This window comes from Crocodylus porosus, unplaced genomic scaffold (genome assembly GCF_001723895.1).
Source record: "Crocodylus porosus isolate Cpor-Errol unplaced genomic scaffold, CroPor_comp1, whole genome shotgun sequence".
Taxonomy (NCBI): domain Eukaryota; kingdom Metazoa; phylum Chordata; order Crocodylia; family Crocodylidae; genus Crocodylus; species Crocodylus porosus.
Genome location: NW_017728951.1, coordinates 54,847,408 through 54,862,375, shown reverse-complemented (window position 1 = coordinate 54,862,375; position 14,968 = coordinate 54,847,408). Strand labels below are relative to the sequence as shown.

General features: G+C 40.9%; 1 protein-coding gene across 5 annotated transcripts in view; it reads left to right on the top strand.

The window, feature by feature from the left end:
• The window catches only part of OGDHL (oxoglutarate dehydrogenase-like), a 95,750-nt gene that overhangs the window by 61,384 nt on the left and 19,398 nt on the right, over positions 1-14,968 (top strand). For all 5 annotated transcript variants that reach the window (XM_019555584.1, XM_019555583.1, XM_019555582.1 and 2 more), the window contains 2 exons: positions 4,025-4,175; positions 11,085-11,212. In XM_019555584.1, coding sequence (XP_019411129.1) covers positions 4,025-4,175; positions 11,085-11,212 — 279 coding nt within the window. The remainder of the gene's footprint in view (positions 1-4,024; positions 4,176-11,084; positions 11,213-14,968) is intronic.

The window sequence follows — 14,968 nt, the reverse complement described above, 5'->3', positions numbered from 1 at the left end:
AGGGGGGTGGGGTGGCAGGCACAAAAGGGGAGTGAGTGGTAGGAGGCACAAGAAAGCACTGGCAAGCGGTGACGGGTAGACATGGAGGATCAAGGGACAAGGTTGTGGGGAGGGACAAAGGGCATAGGGCAGGTTATTTTCCCCCACCAATTTTCCATGTCTGCAATCTGATAGTTGGGGGGTTGTCTTAAATTTAGGTTTGTCTGCAATTTGTGTAAAAGCAGTACATGAGATTTTATGGGAAGGTGGCAACAAAGGGTCTACTGACTTCTGTCTACCAATTTAATATTCCTTTATCACAATACTTCTGTCCTCTCTTTTTTAAAAGAAATACTTTTCTTTGGAACCTTGTAGTTTTGAGGGAACTGAAATGATCTTTGTAATGTTCATCTGCCTAAATATTTTTAGGCAAGACTGGGACTATCTTGGACTACCTGCCTAGATAATTTCCTTCCCTTTCCTACTTACCCCTCCAAAAAAAAAAGAAGAAATAAATACATATTTTACAGCCTTATAATATCAGAATTTGGAATAGGTCTTTGTATGTGCTGGAGTTCCTTCAGGCATACTAAATGTTGTAACAAGCGGTGGTAATGGGTTTCCTAATTCTCACTTGCAGGCATATTAAACAGAAGCAATTATAATATTAACTTTTAAAAGTCTGCATTATACTTGTGGAAGAGGCCCTGGATTGTTGTGACACTGTTTAATTTTTTAATTAATATTAACCAGATATTTAATTTTAAAATACTGATTGTACACCTGACAAGAATGTTCATCTCCTTTTGGAAACCAGACTAACTTGATTAATCCTTGATAGCTCTAAAACTGTATCTACACCAACTGTTAGGATCAGCCTTAAAGTCATGCTGTTAGTCCATACTCTGCTGAACTGATTCTTTAGAAGAGCCATACAGAGAACTCTGTGATATCATATTTACTCAAATCTAACATGAGTCTGAATTTAAGATGACACCCCAATAATTAGATTCTACACATGGAAAATGTATAAATTGGTTATAGTTTTCTATGTATAGAATCTAAATATTGGGGGGTTGTCTTTAATTCAACCCCTGCCACTGCTGCAAGAGAGCAGGTAGTGGGGGGACATTCAGTATGGGGAGGTCAAGCAGTTTGCCCCCTGCTTTTGCCTGTCACTTCCGCCCCTTATGTCTGCCCCCTATTCCCTCCTTGCAGCCTCAGGGCTCCTCTTTACCTCCTGTCTCTGCTCCTCCCCCAACCCAGCCTCTGCTCCTCAATCCCTCCACCCTTACACTTGCTCCATCCCTGTTCTAAACTGAGGCATGGAGCATGGCCCAAATCCAGCCCCAGTAGCAGCAGTGCAGAGAGTGGTAGTTCATGTGGCTCAAGCTGAGCGTCAAGGTCAATCTTTAATATCGGTGTAAACCAGTGACTTCCAACTAGTGAAGTACTGGTCACTTTTAGCACACGCTGCCTAAGATTCACGAAATAGGCCTAGAGATTTTAAATAGTAATACGTTATTTCCAAAATACTTTAACCTATTGTGGTGTTTCTGAGTTCTTGGCAATAGAAGATTTAAGGTTATAGGCTCATAGGAATGTACAGCTGGAAGGGACTTCATGAGGTCATCTAGTCCAGCCCTTTGCACAAGGTACGATCAACCCTGAATAAATCATACCAGTCAAGTGCCTGTGTAACCTGCTCTTGAAAATTTTCAGAGCTGGAGATTCCACAGTTTCTCAAGGTAACCTGTTTTAATGCTTGACCAACCATATAGTTAGGAAGTTCTTTCAAATCTCCAACCTAAATTTCCTGTACTGCAGTTTGAAGCTATTGCTTGTAGCCCTCTCCCCTACAGCAACAGAGAACATTCTGTCTCCAAAAAGTGTAATGCACTGCTAACTGCGCTATCCAGGCTTTGGGGTTTTTTTCCATTCTCAAAAAACAAGACAAAGCAAGAGCTGGCATTTTGCAAGGGATGCCTTGAGTTTTAGAAGGTTGAGAACCACTGGTATAGACATACCGTAAGTAACACACAATATAACACACAACTTTGCATTTTTTGAGGGATTAGTGGTTCCCTACAGATAGTAGGTCTTAATCTGTGAACTTTCACGTTGTTGAAAAGGCCACCAAAATGGAGAAGTTGGTTGGTTGGGGAGTTAAAATGGAGGGCGCACCATGAAGATATTGTCAGTGTCCTTTCTCCAGGATAAAATCAATAGGTGAATGCCTTCCTCTTTTGGAGAAATAAACAGCCAGCCTGTCTGAACTCTAATGGACAGATGATCTTTTACCTGGGAATGTTCATTTTTGACCTAGGATGTTTAGTGCCACACCATGTTGCTTTAATGTAAATCACCACATGGCTGTTTTCAGAGCTGAAGTAATATTTGTTATCTGACACTCATGTTTGAGTGGGAGTGTGTTTATGTAAATAAGATTTAATTACTTTCAAGCATCTTAAATGCATGTGTTCAACTGTTGATTAATTAATGTAAATGATTTCTAATATAATATAAATGATGTTTAACTATAATCTGTCATCAAGGATTAGATGTAGGAGTCCCATACAGCATTCATTCCTCAGATATAATCATGTTCTCCATTTAGCATGCAACCATCTTGTTTTGATGTGGATTTAAATATCACAAGTTGAATAAAACTGGTTATGTGTTTACACTGTCAACATCATACTATTCAGGCAGGTGTGAAAGATGAGATCACTCTCTGAAGACTTCATGGTTAGAAATTAGTGATGTAGGTTGGAAGGTATCACATCTATGTAACTGAGGTTGAGCGACTACCACTGCTGTAGTGGGGGAATGCTTTTCTAGTTAGTTCCCATATAGATATTCTAGAAAAGGTTCTTTTTTGAAGAAAGAGACTATTGGGTTAAAACCTGGCAGACTGATACAGTTAAAGGGGTCTTAAAATAGTCACATAGAGTAAACATCATGAAAGACAACTTGGAGATGGAATAAGACTAAGGGAACAATTGAGTCATGTATCTTGAACAGTGGCAGGAGACAAAGAAGAGAACAGGAAAGGATAATTTTTGTATCAAACCTTTGGATATTCAGAAGACCATTGTAGCTTTGGCAAGGACAAAGTTCTGGTGGTAGGAATGGGGAATGATTTGCATATTTTGTAAGGAGGGACGTTAGGATTTTTAGGCCGCAGCACTGGTGCAGAGGCAGAAAGAGACCGGAATAAAATGACTCGCAGCTGGAAAAGCTTATAGTGTTTTCATTTGAGGTGCACTGTGTGCAGTTTTAATCCCTGTGAAAGTCATGCACCTTGAACTCTAATTTCCAGTTTCAAGGAAACTGTAAAGACTCCAGAAGTAATGAGAACTTCCCCATGGAAAGCTGCTGATGCATGAAGTTCCCATTTGAGAATCCACATCCCATTTAAAATTCAGAAACAATAGGTACACTTAGCTGGTTTACTCTGTTCTCTCCACATTTCTGGTTTTTGGGTTTTTTTTTTTTAATTCTGCCTCTTCTCCACCCTCCACTGCTTTTTTTGCAGCATCCCCCAAAGTCCAAAAAAGTCAAATAAATAAATAGATAACTACAACCAGCCCTAATCTGACTTTGTTGTTTACTAAATAGCACCACGCAGTGCAGACTTGAAAATAAATTTGGATCTGAATATCCTATTTTTGTACTGCTGCAAAATAGTCTTTGACAAACTCCTATCTTTTTATTTTCTCCTGCTAAACTAAGAATGGTATCTATATCCCCTGTCCTGCCCCCCTCTACTTAACATTGTACACTTACTGATTGCCAGCATTTAAAGCATGGTCTCATATATATATATATAAAAATATTTGCTGCCCTTGGTCTTGGTCTGGATTTACTAATGACTTTGGGTAAGCCCCAAAACTGAGGGGAGGGGATGTTCCATCCATCTTGACTTGTCTCCATGGGCCTGTCTTTGTTTTCTTTGTGGAGCTAGAGGGAGAGAGATTAATGTAATATGCGTGCAAACCATTTGTGAAGTAGTCTCACTACTTTCTGACTTGCCTCAATATAGGACTCTCTCGCATTTTGAAAGCCCGTATGGAAATGACGAAGAATAGAGTTGTTGACTGGGCCTTAGCAGAATATATGGCATTTGGATCTTTGCTGAAAGAAGGGATCCATGTTCGACTGAGTGGACAGGATGTGGAAAGGGGCACTTTTAGGTAAGTACCAGCCTGACTGCTGACAAATACTATTGGATGGAAGACTACATAGGAGCATAACTAGGCGTTCATTTTACATGTTATATTGCTATCTGAAGTTTGGAAGGAATTGTACAATCATTTGCCGTTACGCTATACTTGTAGTGTTTGCTGTGCAACAGGTTGAGGGTGCGGTGGAAGATACAAGTATATGATTATCTTTTGAAAAATAAGTCATAACTTCTTATAAGACAGAAGAATATGAAATTAGCTGTAAATGAGTACTTTTAGCCTCAACATATTAAGTTGAGACTTGGGGTTCAGTGAGAGTGGTCAGGCAAGTGGGAAGGTAGATCTGTGAGCAGTGATGTAATAATATGGTAATTGATTTCATATGCGTCTATCATTTCATCCTGAGTGGGTATGGGGAGAAAGGGGGTGCAAATGATGGAGCCCTGGGGCTTATGTGGAAGGTGGCACAAGGGTGCAGAAGGACCACTAGAGGACTTGTAAGAGTGACCAGGGAAGCCAAGAGAGGAAAGTGATGGTACCAAAGGGAGGACATGTTAGACTAGAACCTTTCCTGCTAGACTGCAAGTAACATGGACTAAATATACATTTCTGGAAGATTTCCTTGCAAGACATTTTTATACTGGTAACAAGCACTTGTAGTGCCTACTTTAAGAGAGAGACAATAGCCTAGAGCAGGTCTATTCAACTGGTGGCATGTGAGGTCCCTAAATCTGCCACTACCACTGCCCACACACTGCTGGCATTGCCTGGGGGCTGCTTGTGGGTCCCCAGCCACACCAAAGTTGGACAGCTCTGGGCTAGAACCACCTTCCATGAATCACTTTCACGTCCGCTCCCCCCATCCACCCCACCACAAATTTAGGGGAGTCTGCGTGAAGCTGATTCCCCTGTCTCAAGGGAAAGTTGTAAGCTGTCTCTGGCACTGACAAAAGCAGTAAACAGGCCTCAGCCTTTTAGTCATCTTTCTGTTGGTGCCTTACAAGCAGGGATCCCATCCTGGGTCCTAGACCACACCTGTTAAAGTACCTTTTTCCAGCATTGATGCTGAGTTTTGATAGGATGAAAAGAAGCATTGCTTAAGAGATGAGCCAAGTTGCCATCACCAGCATCTAGCAAGGTGAGATTTAAGTAATTTGATTTGTGTTTAGGCTCAATTATCTAAGACCAGGCAAAATGAAAAAAACCCACCTTCTGGTGCCATGGTTTTGACTTTCAAATCAGTACAAGGTAACCACTAATAAAGTGCGCTATATTTGTCTTTTGGAACTATCGGTGGTGCAGAGCATCTTTAGAATTGCAGTTCCAGTTCCAACCACCAGGGTACTGACTTCCTCTCAGGTGTAAACAATCTTGGTACTTGTCCATAGTAGAATACCTTTTCTACCTGGGATACTGGGATACATCTTCACAGGGAGGCAGAACACACTTAATAGAATAGAGGTTGTAAACTTCTCTGGGCATATGGACCCTTAGACTCTGTGAGTCCACCCTCCCATTCTTGGGTAAAACAGTGCAAGTAAGGAATTCTACAAAGGAGTCCATGAAGGGTGAAAAAGAGACTTAGGGCTCATAGAGCCTGTCTTCCCAACTTAGTATGCAGCCTATGATGGAAATGTCCTATATGCTACTCCAGGAGAGCTTGCCTGGCCCAATGAAGGACTACTGGAAACCCCAAAACACATGTCCAACATTTGCATTCATTTTAGCCACCCTCAGACAAACTGTTGGGATGTATTGGTTCCTTGAAAAGGGATTTGAATGTTTTTATTCTCGTCTTCCAGTGGATTTTCCTTTAGTGACTTAAGGTCAAGAGAAAGCAGAACAGGGGCCTTCTAAATCTCTGACAGCGTTCCAGCAGATAGGGATCCAAAGAAACTGGATCGCTAAGTTGCTTATTCTACTCATCAACCTGGCTCCATATGAAGGTGGCTTATTTTTCTGCCTCCTCTCTCCAAATACAACTAAGACTAGCACAGGCTGTTTCAGTCTATATTAAGGCTCCCTAAGGAACTCTAGAGAAATTGACATCTTGACAGGACAAACATAATTGTCTGCTGGGCAGTAGTACAGTCAGACCCCAAGTTACGCGGAGGATACATTCCTGAAAAACACCGTGCAGGTTGAAACTGTGTAATTTGAGGCATTAAGTCAATGGAAAACATGGGAATAGAGACCTGAGATCAAGATTTGATAACAATATTTCATAATAAAAGGATATTTAAACACAAAATAATGGAATTAGTAGCCTTATTAAAACCTTTACTCCCAGCTACATGCTCATACAGAGACAAAGCTTTGGCCCTAATTGCCATACTGTTGACTACTGCTCCTTTTGTATTGGTCATTTAATTGATCTAGAGATTAAAGAGTTTCTCAACCTTATCTAAATGAGGAATTCTAGTCACCAATGACACTCCTGAACTCACAGGGGTTGTCATTTTCACACAGTCTCTAATTTTTTGCTCACTTTTTTAATGGTACGCACAGTCGATTCACTTAAACTGCAATCAATGTAGCACTATTGCCTTCTCTTAATTTATCAAGGATTTCTGTTTTCTGGGCCAGGGTGATAGACTTATGTGCTCTTTTGGGCACAACATCAAAGGCTTTCTTTGATACCATTTTCACAAATATTCAGGAGTTAATGTAACCAAAAATGATGGACATTCTTGGAGGAAATGACAAGTAATGCTAATGCTGTGTAAGCCGATTTCAAACTAACAACCACTGTACTGCAAACAGTGTAAACGTGAAGCAGGGTATCATGTAATTTGAAACATCGTCACGTTATATAAAGTGCAACTCAGAACCGTGTACCTGGGGGTCCAACTCTATTTGGGATAGTAGGAGTCCTTCTTTAAACAATGATAACTTTCTAATTACCAAGAGTGGAATCCATGTGGGGTGTTCAGGAAAGGAAGGTTACTTGGAGCAAAATGACTGCATGGCTCTTGGATATGTTGTCCAAATGTATTTCACAACCTTCTTTGCCTAAAGAAGAACTGTTAGGTTACTTTGACCTCCGTCTGTGTGTTTGGCAGTGGGGTGGGATACAAGAACATTAGCTTACAAGTGTCCCCACAGTAGACATAACTGAACAAAAAGAATCCAATCCTGTGCACCTGAGATGGAATGAAGACAGCACCACCGTTACTGTAGGGTAAGTAGCTGCTGTTCCTTCCCGTCTCCTCACCACTCCCCCTCTCCAACTTAACTTTCCTTCTCATATTCTTGCCTCTAGAAGGGATACATTTTTATCTATTTTTATCTAGTATTACTGTTTTTTTGTTTGGCCTTAAGCTGCTGGGCTGTATGGAGGGAAGGAAAGGTTTTTTGCTACTCTGGTAACCAGTGACATTCTGAGAGACATTTTAAATTGTTCAGATGGTAGTTGCTTAGAGCTGTAAATTTATTTTAACAAAAATGCCAAATGGCAAAGCTCTAAAAGTAAATAAGAACTCTTATGCTGAAATGCTAAATGAATATAGGGCATGTCTGAATGACTGTGGAATCTTACTGCTTTGCAAATAAAAGTGGGGCCTCCTATCCTCACCTCACTCTCAGTGGAGTAAAATCTTAATGATGTATTTAATTGAACCCTTTGATGCGAAGACCATTACGGGTTGTGGATGAACTAGTGGTCCTATGCTTCATTGTGATTGCCTGCAGAAGGTAATGATGAACATTGGTCTGTTTCAGCTGTTTGTTTCTGCTACACAGCTCTACATTTCTTTGGTGAGCTTCATTTAGTTTTGGACCTTTTGGGCGTTCCTCTCTTCTTCATCTTTAATGCCATTTTAGCAGCCATATATGAGCTCTCAAAACTAAGACCTTTCGAGGGAATTTCTTAGCTCCATTGTTAAGTTAAATTTTTGTCTTGCATGTCCAGGGGCAGTGCACAGCATGTTCATTGTTCACTTACTGCAAGGGAAGTTAGTGTTGACTGATGCACATAGTAATCTACAGGGACAGCATGCAAAAATAAGTGTCATACTGTCACTTCATAATCCTGGTTCCTTAATTTAGTTTATGGAAGAGCTGGTGTGTATTTTTAAGAACAAAAAGGGGTATTTTTAAGAACAAAAAGGCTGGTGAATGCGGGAAGGGAAGTATAAGGAAATAGATAACTCACTCTGTTCAGAGGAACACAAACAATCTCCTTGCTTATGAGAAGTAACTCGATTGTGCTAAGATTAGGCAGGGGTAGTTAATCACGTTAATCCGAAGTCTGGCAGAAGGCAGGCCAGAGTGATACATTAAAGATTAACTAATTTGGAGAGCCATATGATTTCATAAGCAACAGTTTGCTTCATCAGATGCTATGAATGAACTTGTAGGGAGTAGGAATTCTAAATAGAAGGTAGTAACATAAAATGTAAATTATTTCACTTTATAGTTTTTCAAAAACCAAGCAATATTTTATAAAAACAAAATAAATGTTATACATTTTTAAATTATACATTTTAACTTTAAATATACCATTAAATAAATGCATTTTTATTTTATAGTTTAAATTTAAAATATAAAAATAGCAGTCAGATTAATGCAGAAGATTCCCAGCAGTCTCCTTTTGTTTTCTGTTTTTGTTGTTAATCAGATACATTGGCCTTTTTGAAAAATAAACACAAATGCTGTAAGATAAATGCTTGTGGAATGGAGCAGTGGAGCCTTCCTTAATCTTAGCTATTTGATTTTATAGCAACCTTTTCTTGCTATATTGTTGGGTTTCTGTGTGCCTGCGGCAATGAGGAGGGCCTACAAAACACTTGCTGGAGTGGAGTGATTGTAAATCTTAATTGCAATTGTTTAGGGGCAGCTGAACAATAAGGGATGAAATTAAAGTGCTGCCAGAAACTTGTGCAAACCAAGCTATGTCAAGCTATGGTATTAGGAGAGAACTCTGTAGAAATTTGTAAGGCTTAATGTGTAATATTCAGACTGATTTTCATCAAGGGAATGAGGCAGAAACATTAACTCAGGATGGAGGCACATCTAAGAGACTGTGCAGTTCTAAATAAAGCTTGTCTACTCTTCACTGATTACAGTGTTGCCTCTCAAATTGATGCATAATATATGCGTGTAACTCCCATAACTGTTAACAGGAGTGAGTCAAAAATTCCAGTGCATTGATAATGAGAACAAGCTGCTCCGCAAGACTGAAGAATGAGCAGTGTTGTACCCTCTCTTCAATTTTGGATTACTGTAAAAATATGAGGAGGTAAAATTTGAGATAAGTATTTGGGAGAACCTAGAGGTGCAGTACTGCCATAAGGTAAACATCAAGGAGTGGGGGATTTTACTAGTCTACTCTCAGAGTGTCCTAAAGTAGTACCTGTACGACAGTCAACAATATTTTTGGGACTGTCTTGTTTATATTAGTAGTCTTTGTGGAAGAGATTAGTCGGATAAATGGAGAAAGCTAACTGGGTGCTGACTGTTCACACAGCCTTCACAAAGGATCCCCATCATCTTACGAATTACAGAACTCTTCTCTGAAAGGATGTAATATAATGTTTGTTTCCCCCCCTATTATATAGAGATCACTTCTTCTGGTCTCCTGAATGGGATGGAGTTTAGTGAGTCATTTCCTTTTTCCTGCATGTTCCATGTCACTTAAATTAGCAGTAGGAAGGAAACTAGGTATTGTTACAGGTAAGAATGCATCTTTCCTCTATCCTCCAGGAGTGGGGAGGAACTTGCTCCGATATGCTGAATTTAGGTGACACTGTCTAGGGTTAGTGTAAGACCTGATCAACACCTGGTTTTTCTGTGTCTGTAGCTCTGAATTGACTCAAGCTATGCATATGGTAACCCAGCTCTGCTAAGAAAGTGATCTCCACTTTTTCAAGAAGCTGACTTTATCCTTTGGTTGGAGGGAGGCTGGATGTGGGGTTAGGTTTCTTTAATTTTTGTGGTTTTGAAAATAAGGGGAGATATCTTAAATACTCTTTTCTTTTGGGTTTTTTTCTTTCTGTGCTGTTTCTCAAAGACCCTGCCTGTTCCTGATCTTATGCTGTTCATTTCTGTATAGATTTCAGAGCTGTTTTGTGCTAAGATATATTATAGCAGAGAGGGAGACAGAAAAATTATCTTTAATTTGTTCAGTACTGGCAGCTACGCAACACATAATAGCTGTTATCAGGATAATAGCCTTCCTTACGTTAGTGGCTGTAGAGCTGAACATATTGGTGTGATTCACTCAGTTAGTCTTGCTCAGGGAGTTAATAGATTACAGTAATTACTTCAGTCATCTCTGTTTTGATGTTGTTCCTTGGTGCACCATTCTAATGCTGATTAATGAAGTTCTAGAAAGCTGTAAACAGTGTGAATGGGGTGGTATGGAGAAGGAGGATGCTACCTTCCTAGGTCTTGGTCCTGAAAAATCCTTGATAAGAAAACATCTGGTATAAAAGACTAACCACAGTTAGTCATCCTAAGGAGGTGACTAATAGTATTCCACAATTACTTCCGAGTTAGGCTTTATTGAAGGCTATCCTGATTTCTTATTTCACATACTGTTTGACATAGAAGGCATGATGGTTTTTTTACCCTAATCTTTCACCAAAAGGACTCTATTCTTTTAATGTTGCTGATATACTTTCACAACTTAATCCTTGAGTGAATTAAAACCAGCCCTGAATAGCCAGTGAAAGACTGTTCAGTGTCACATGGATACTATGTTGTGCTGTACAGTTCTGTTTCTTAGATTGTCAGAATTCACTATGACTGATGGGAGAGGTAGTTTCATTAAAATTATGATAGCTGTAGATGTTTTCAGGGCATAATTTCTAAGGTTTTGACTTCTTTTAATCAAAATGTCTCTATTATAGACTTAGGTTTAATCTTTAAGAATGTATCAGAACTATAGCCAACTTAATTCTCTCCAACTATTCACAGCCATCGTCATCATGTGCTCCATGATCAAGAAGTTGACAAGAGGACATGCGTTCCTATGAATCACCTCTGGGAGCAGCAAGCCCCGTACACAGTGTGTAACAGCTCCCTTTCAGAATATGGTGTCTTAGGTAGGTCTCACAAAATATCTAGCATGTTTTCATGTGTTAAGATGTCTCAAATGAAATATGGGAGCTCATTGCTAAGAAGGATACTTTTAATCTAATGATTGGTAGAACTTTTAAATTTGCAGGTATACTTCTCATGTTCAGATTCTTGCAATTATCTGTATTTCTTTCTAGTCTGAAAAACTAGTAAACTGGAAAGAACGCGCTCTCCCACTTCCATTCTGGCTGGAAATAGGACAAGTGCAGCCTTTCATTTTTGCTTTGGCACTTCTGCTTTTACTGTTGATTAGAACAGGGAAGTTGGAAAGTATGAAAATGACTGGAAGGCTGGAAAGTATGAAAATGATATGGAAGCTGATTGGATGGTATAAAAATGAATTAAAATTAAAATGGCTGACTTTCCTTTTCACTGAACCCCCCAAAGAAAAGGTTTTGTGAGTAATACTGTGGTGGTCATGTCTTGTTCTCTTTGATTAAAATGGGTTTTTAAAACAATATCAATGTAACCCCAAAGCCAAATCTTGCTGTTCTATAACAGACCATGATTTGGTTTTTCACATCTATTTAAAAATCTGTGAAATTGGGGAATTTTTCCTTTTAACATAATGGTTGTGCCTATGTTAATGACCGCTCACTTCTGCACAAATACCATGTAGCTCCTCTCTTCCTATACCTCTGTTCCTTTCATCTTAAAACCTGACTATTTGGGAGAAGGGTAGGAGCTTCATATGAAAACATGAAGCATCAGAGATTATAGCGAAAACATGTAGAGTGGTCTTAAACAAGACTGACTGATAGGGGTAGAATGCCTCTGTCCTGAAAACTGAACACCCCTTAAAATAAATTGTTTCTACATCTCAAAGCTTGGTTCTGTAGAAGGCATACACTTAATAAAAGGTATTTTATCTGGGTTCTGGCACTGAAAATTTAACTGGGTGCCAGGTAGAGGTATAAATAAAATCAAGGATACCTCAGAATACGGGTATAAAAACCTGTCCTATCCCTAAGAATAGAATGCTATTACAAATATATTACATATATTGAGAACACAAATCTTTGTTACAAATAGGATTAATAATAGTGACTCAGATTTTACTCTTGCATTAGACATTTTATGGTCAGCTGGAGGGTGAATGGCTAAACTCAACCCACTCTATTAAGGTTAGCAGAAGGAGGAGATGTAGAGTGCAAAACTGATGCATGCTGGGCACATCTACATGTGCAAATGCTGCAGGGAGGGTTTACTCTAGAGTAAGCCCACCCTGGGCAGGCATCTACATGTGCAGGAATTTGGGAGCAGGTTTGTTGCTCCTGGCGCCAGTCTGCTTCTGCCCCCTTTGGCTCTGCACCAGCCAGGGGGAGCTCTAGGCCAGGGGCTGACAGGGAGTAGGGGGCCAAGAGATGGTTCTCTTCTGGTGCAGGTGTGAGAAGCTGCTTCCCTGCCTCTGGGAGCCGCCTGCTGCTGGCATGGGCTCCAGTGGTGGAGCCAAAGCAGGGACAATGTCCCAGTTCTGGCTCCCTGACTGGGGACAGGGGGTTTGGAAAGATCTGCAGGAGGGGGGCAGGTCCCAACCCTCTGCCCAATCTGCCAGTGGGGCAGGTAGCAGTGAGCCTGCAGCTGCTGGGTGGGGATCATGGAGCAGGGGCTGGGAACCATTTCACAGTCCCCGCTCCATGATCATGATTGTGGAGCTGGGGTGGGGAACAATTTCTTATAATTGTAGAGCAGTGGCTGGGAGCTGCCTGCTGCTGGGGCAGGGGAGCATAGTCCCCACCTATGCTCAGGTGGCAGCAGGCAGCTCCTGGTCCCGGCTGCCTAGATGACTGGGAGCAAATTTGCTCCTGGTGGACCATCTATGCTTGCTGTACTGTGTAGTAATTATTTGGCAATTAATTTGCTATTTGCATTTGCAGGTAGCAAATTAACTGCCAAGTAGAGCAAATTACTTTGCAGTAAGGGTCAGCACATCTAGATTATGATACTTACTACATGGTAATTAGCTCTACTACACAGTTAAGCATCTGAAGTAGATGTGCCCACTGTGATTTATCTTGAAGTTTTATTGGCTTTGAATAAAAATCATGAAGAATGATTTCTTTAGCTAGGCGGGCAGGGTGGGTAGAAGGCAGCCGAGAGCTGGAGCTGGAGCCCCATGTGCTGGGGTAGGAGCTGCCTGGCTGAAGCTTCTTCCCAGCCCAGAGTGGCACAGCAGGAACTGAAGGAGGAACCACCACTGGAGGCAAGGGGAACCAAGCAGTACCTCAGGGGGCTGCAGCCACGCTCTACAATTATAGCAGGGATCAGCGTTGCTGTTAAACTGCGCACTGGCCAGAGCCAGGCCAGTGGGCATGGGCTGGAGTGCGGTGCAGGCTGCCCTGGGTGGGGCTTAGCCCTGTGCAGAGTGCCATGGGGGCAGCTATGGCCCAGATCCAGTCAATTGGCGGGCACCCTGCAATGGTCCAGTTCCAATGAGTTGTTGGGTCATATCTAGCCTACAGGCCATATTTTGCCCACCCCTGCTATATAACCTAGATTAGGGGTTCTCAATCTTTTTAGATTGAAAGCATCCTTAGAAAATGCTAGCTGTTAGCTTTCACTTAAAAAAAAACTTTTTTTGGACTACGGAAAAATAATAGAGCAATTCTTCTGGTGTAAAGAACTCAGACCACAACAGGTCAGAATGTTTTATGACCCTATGGATTCCTGTTTCAAATCTCTGAGTTTATTTGATAAATCGTGTGTAAATGTTTGCACACTTAACAGTGCTAATATTGTATGGCACCCTGTGGCACTCTTAAGGATCTCGGTGCACCCTGGTGGAGAATCTCTGACATAAACATACTCATTCCAGATGTTTCAGCAGGGCCATTTGTGAAGGTAAGCATCATGGTCACCAAAGAGATGTTTTAGCTACTAAACTAAGGCACCCTAAATTGCACCATTTTAACCTAAATCTGTTTTAGATAAACTGGTGCAAATATCCATCAATGCTTTTATTTGTTTCACTTAAAGAGGCTGAAATTTGAGTGTGTGTTAGCTTCTGGGTTATATTCCTGGTTACTAACTGGAGTGTGGGGGGATTTCTCTGCAGAGTATTTCAGGTTAGAGGGTTCCTTCTGGGATGTGCCCACTTCCTGAAATACACCAAAGGTGGGAGGGAAGAGTATAATTTTTGGTTTGAGGATTTGCTATGTTGAGAGGCAGATTGAGGAGTGGGTGGAGTCAAAGTTTTTCTTTCCTGATGACTATACACTAGGGATGGGCAAAATGCAGCCTGCAGGCTAGGTGCAGCCCACCAGGCCATTCTGTCCACCCATGGGGCCCCTAAAAATGTATAAAATTAATATTTATTTGCCCCTGGCTGCCTGTCATGTGGCCCTCGATGGCTTGCCAAAACTCAGTAAGTGGTCCTCTGTCCGAAATAATTCCCCACCCCTGCTATACACCCTTTTCAATAAAACACATTTGGGGAAGTTGTCCTGAGAAGGAGACCAAGACGAAAAAGGAATTTAATTTGACCATGTAAACATGTAAAAACTTGGAAGTATTTGGGGAATTTCCTTAGTTTCCTTGCATTAGAGCTAATTAAGTAAAATGGATTGAATAGCTCTGCGTGACAGAACTACCGATTATTTCTCTGGCAGGTACAGAAGCAGAGAGCTGACACCTGCTCAGAGCTGTGAGCTCTGCACCAAGAGCCTGTTAAGAGCACCTGGGGTATAACTGCTCCACTGAAATGATATTCTGACAAAATTGAC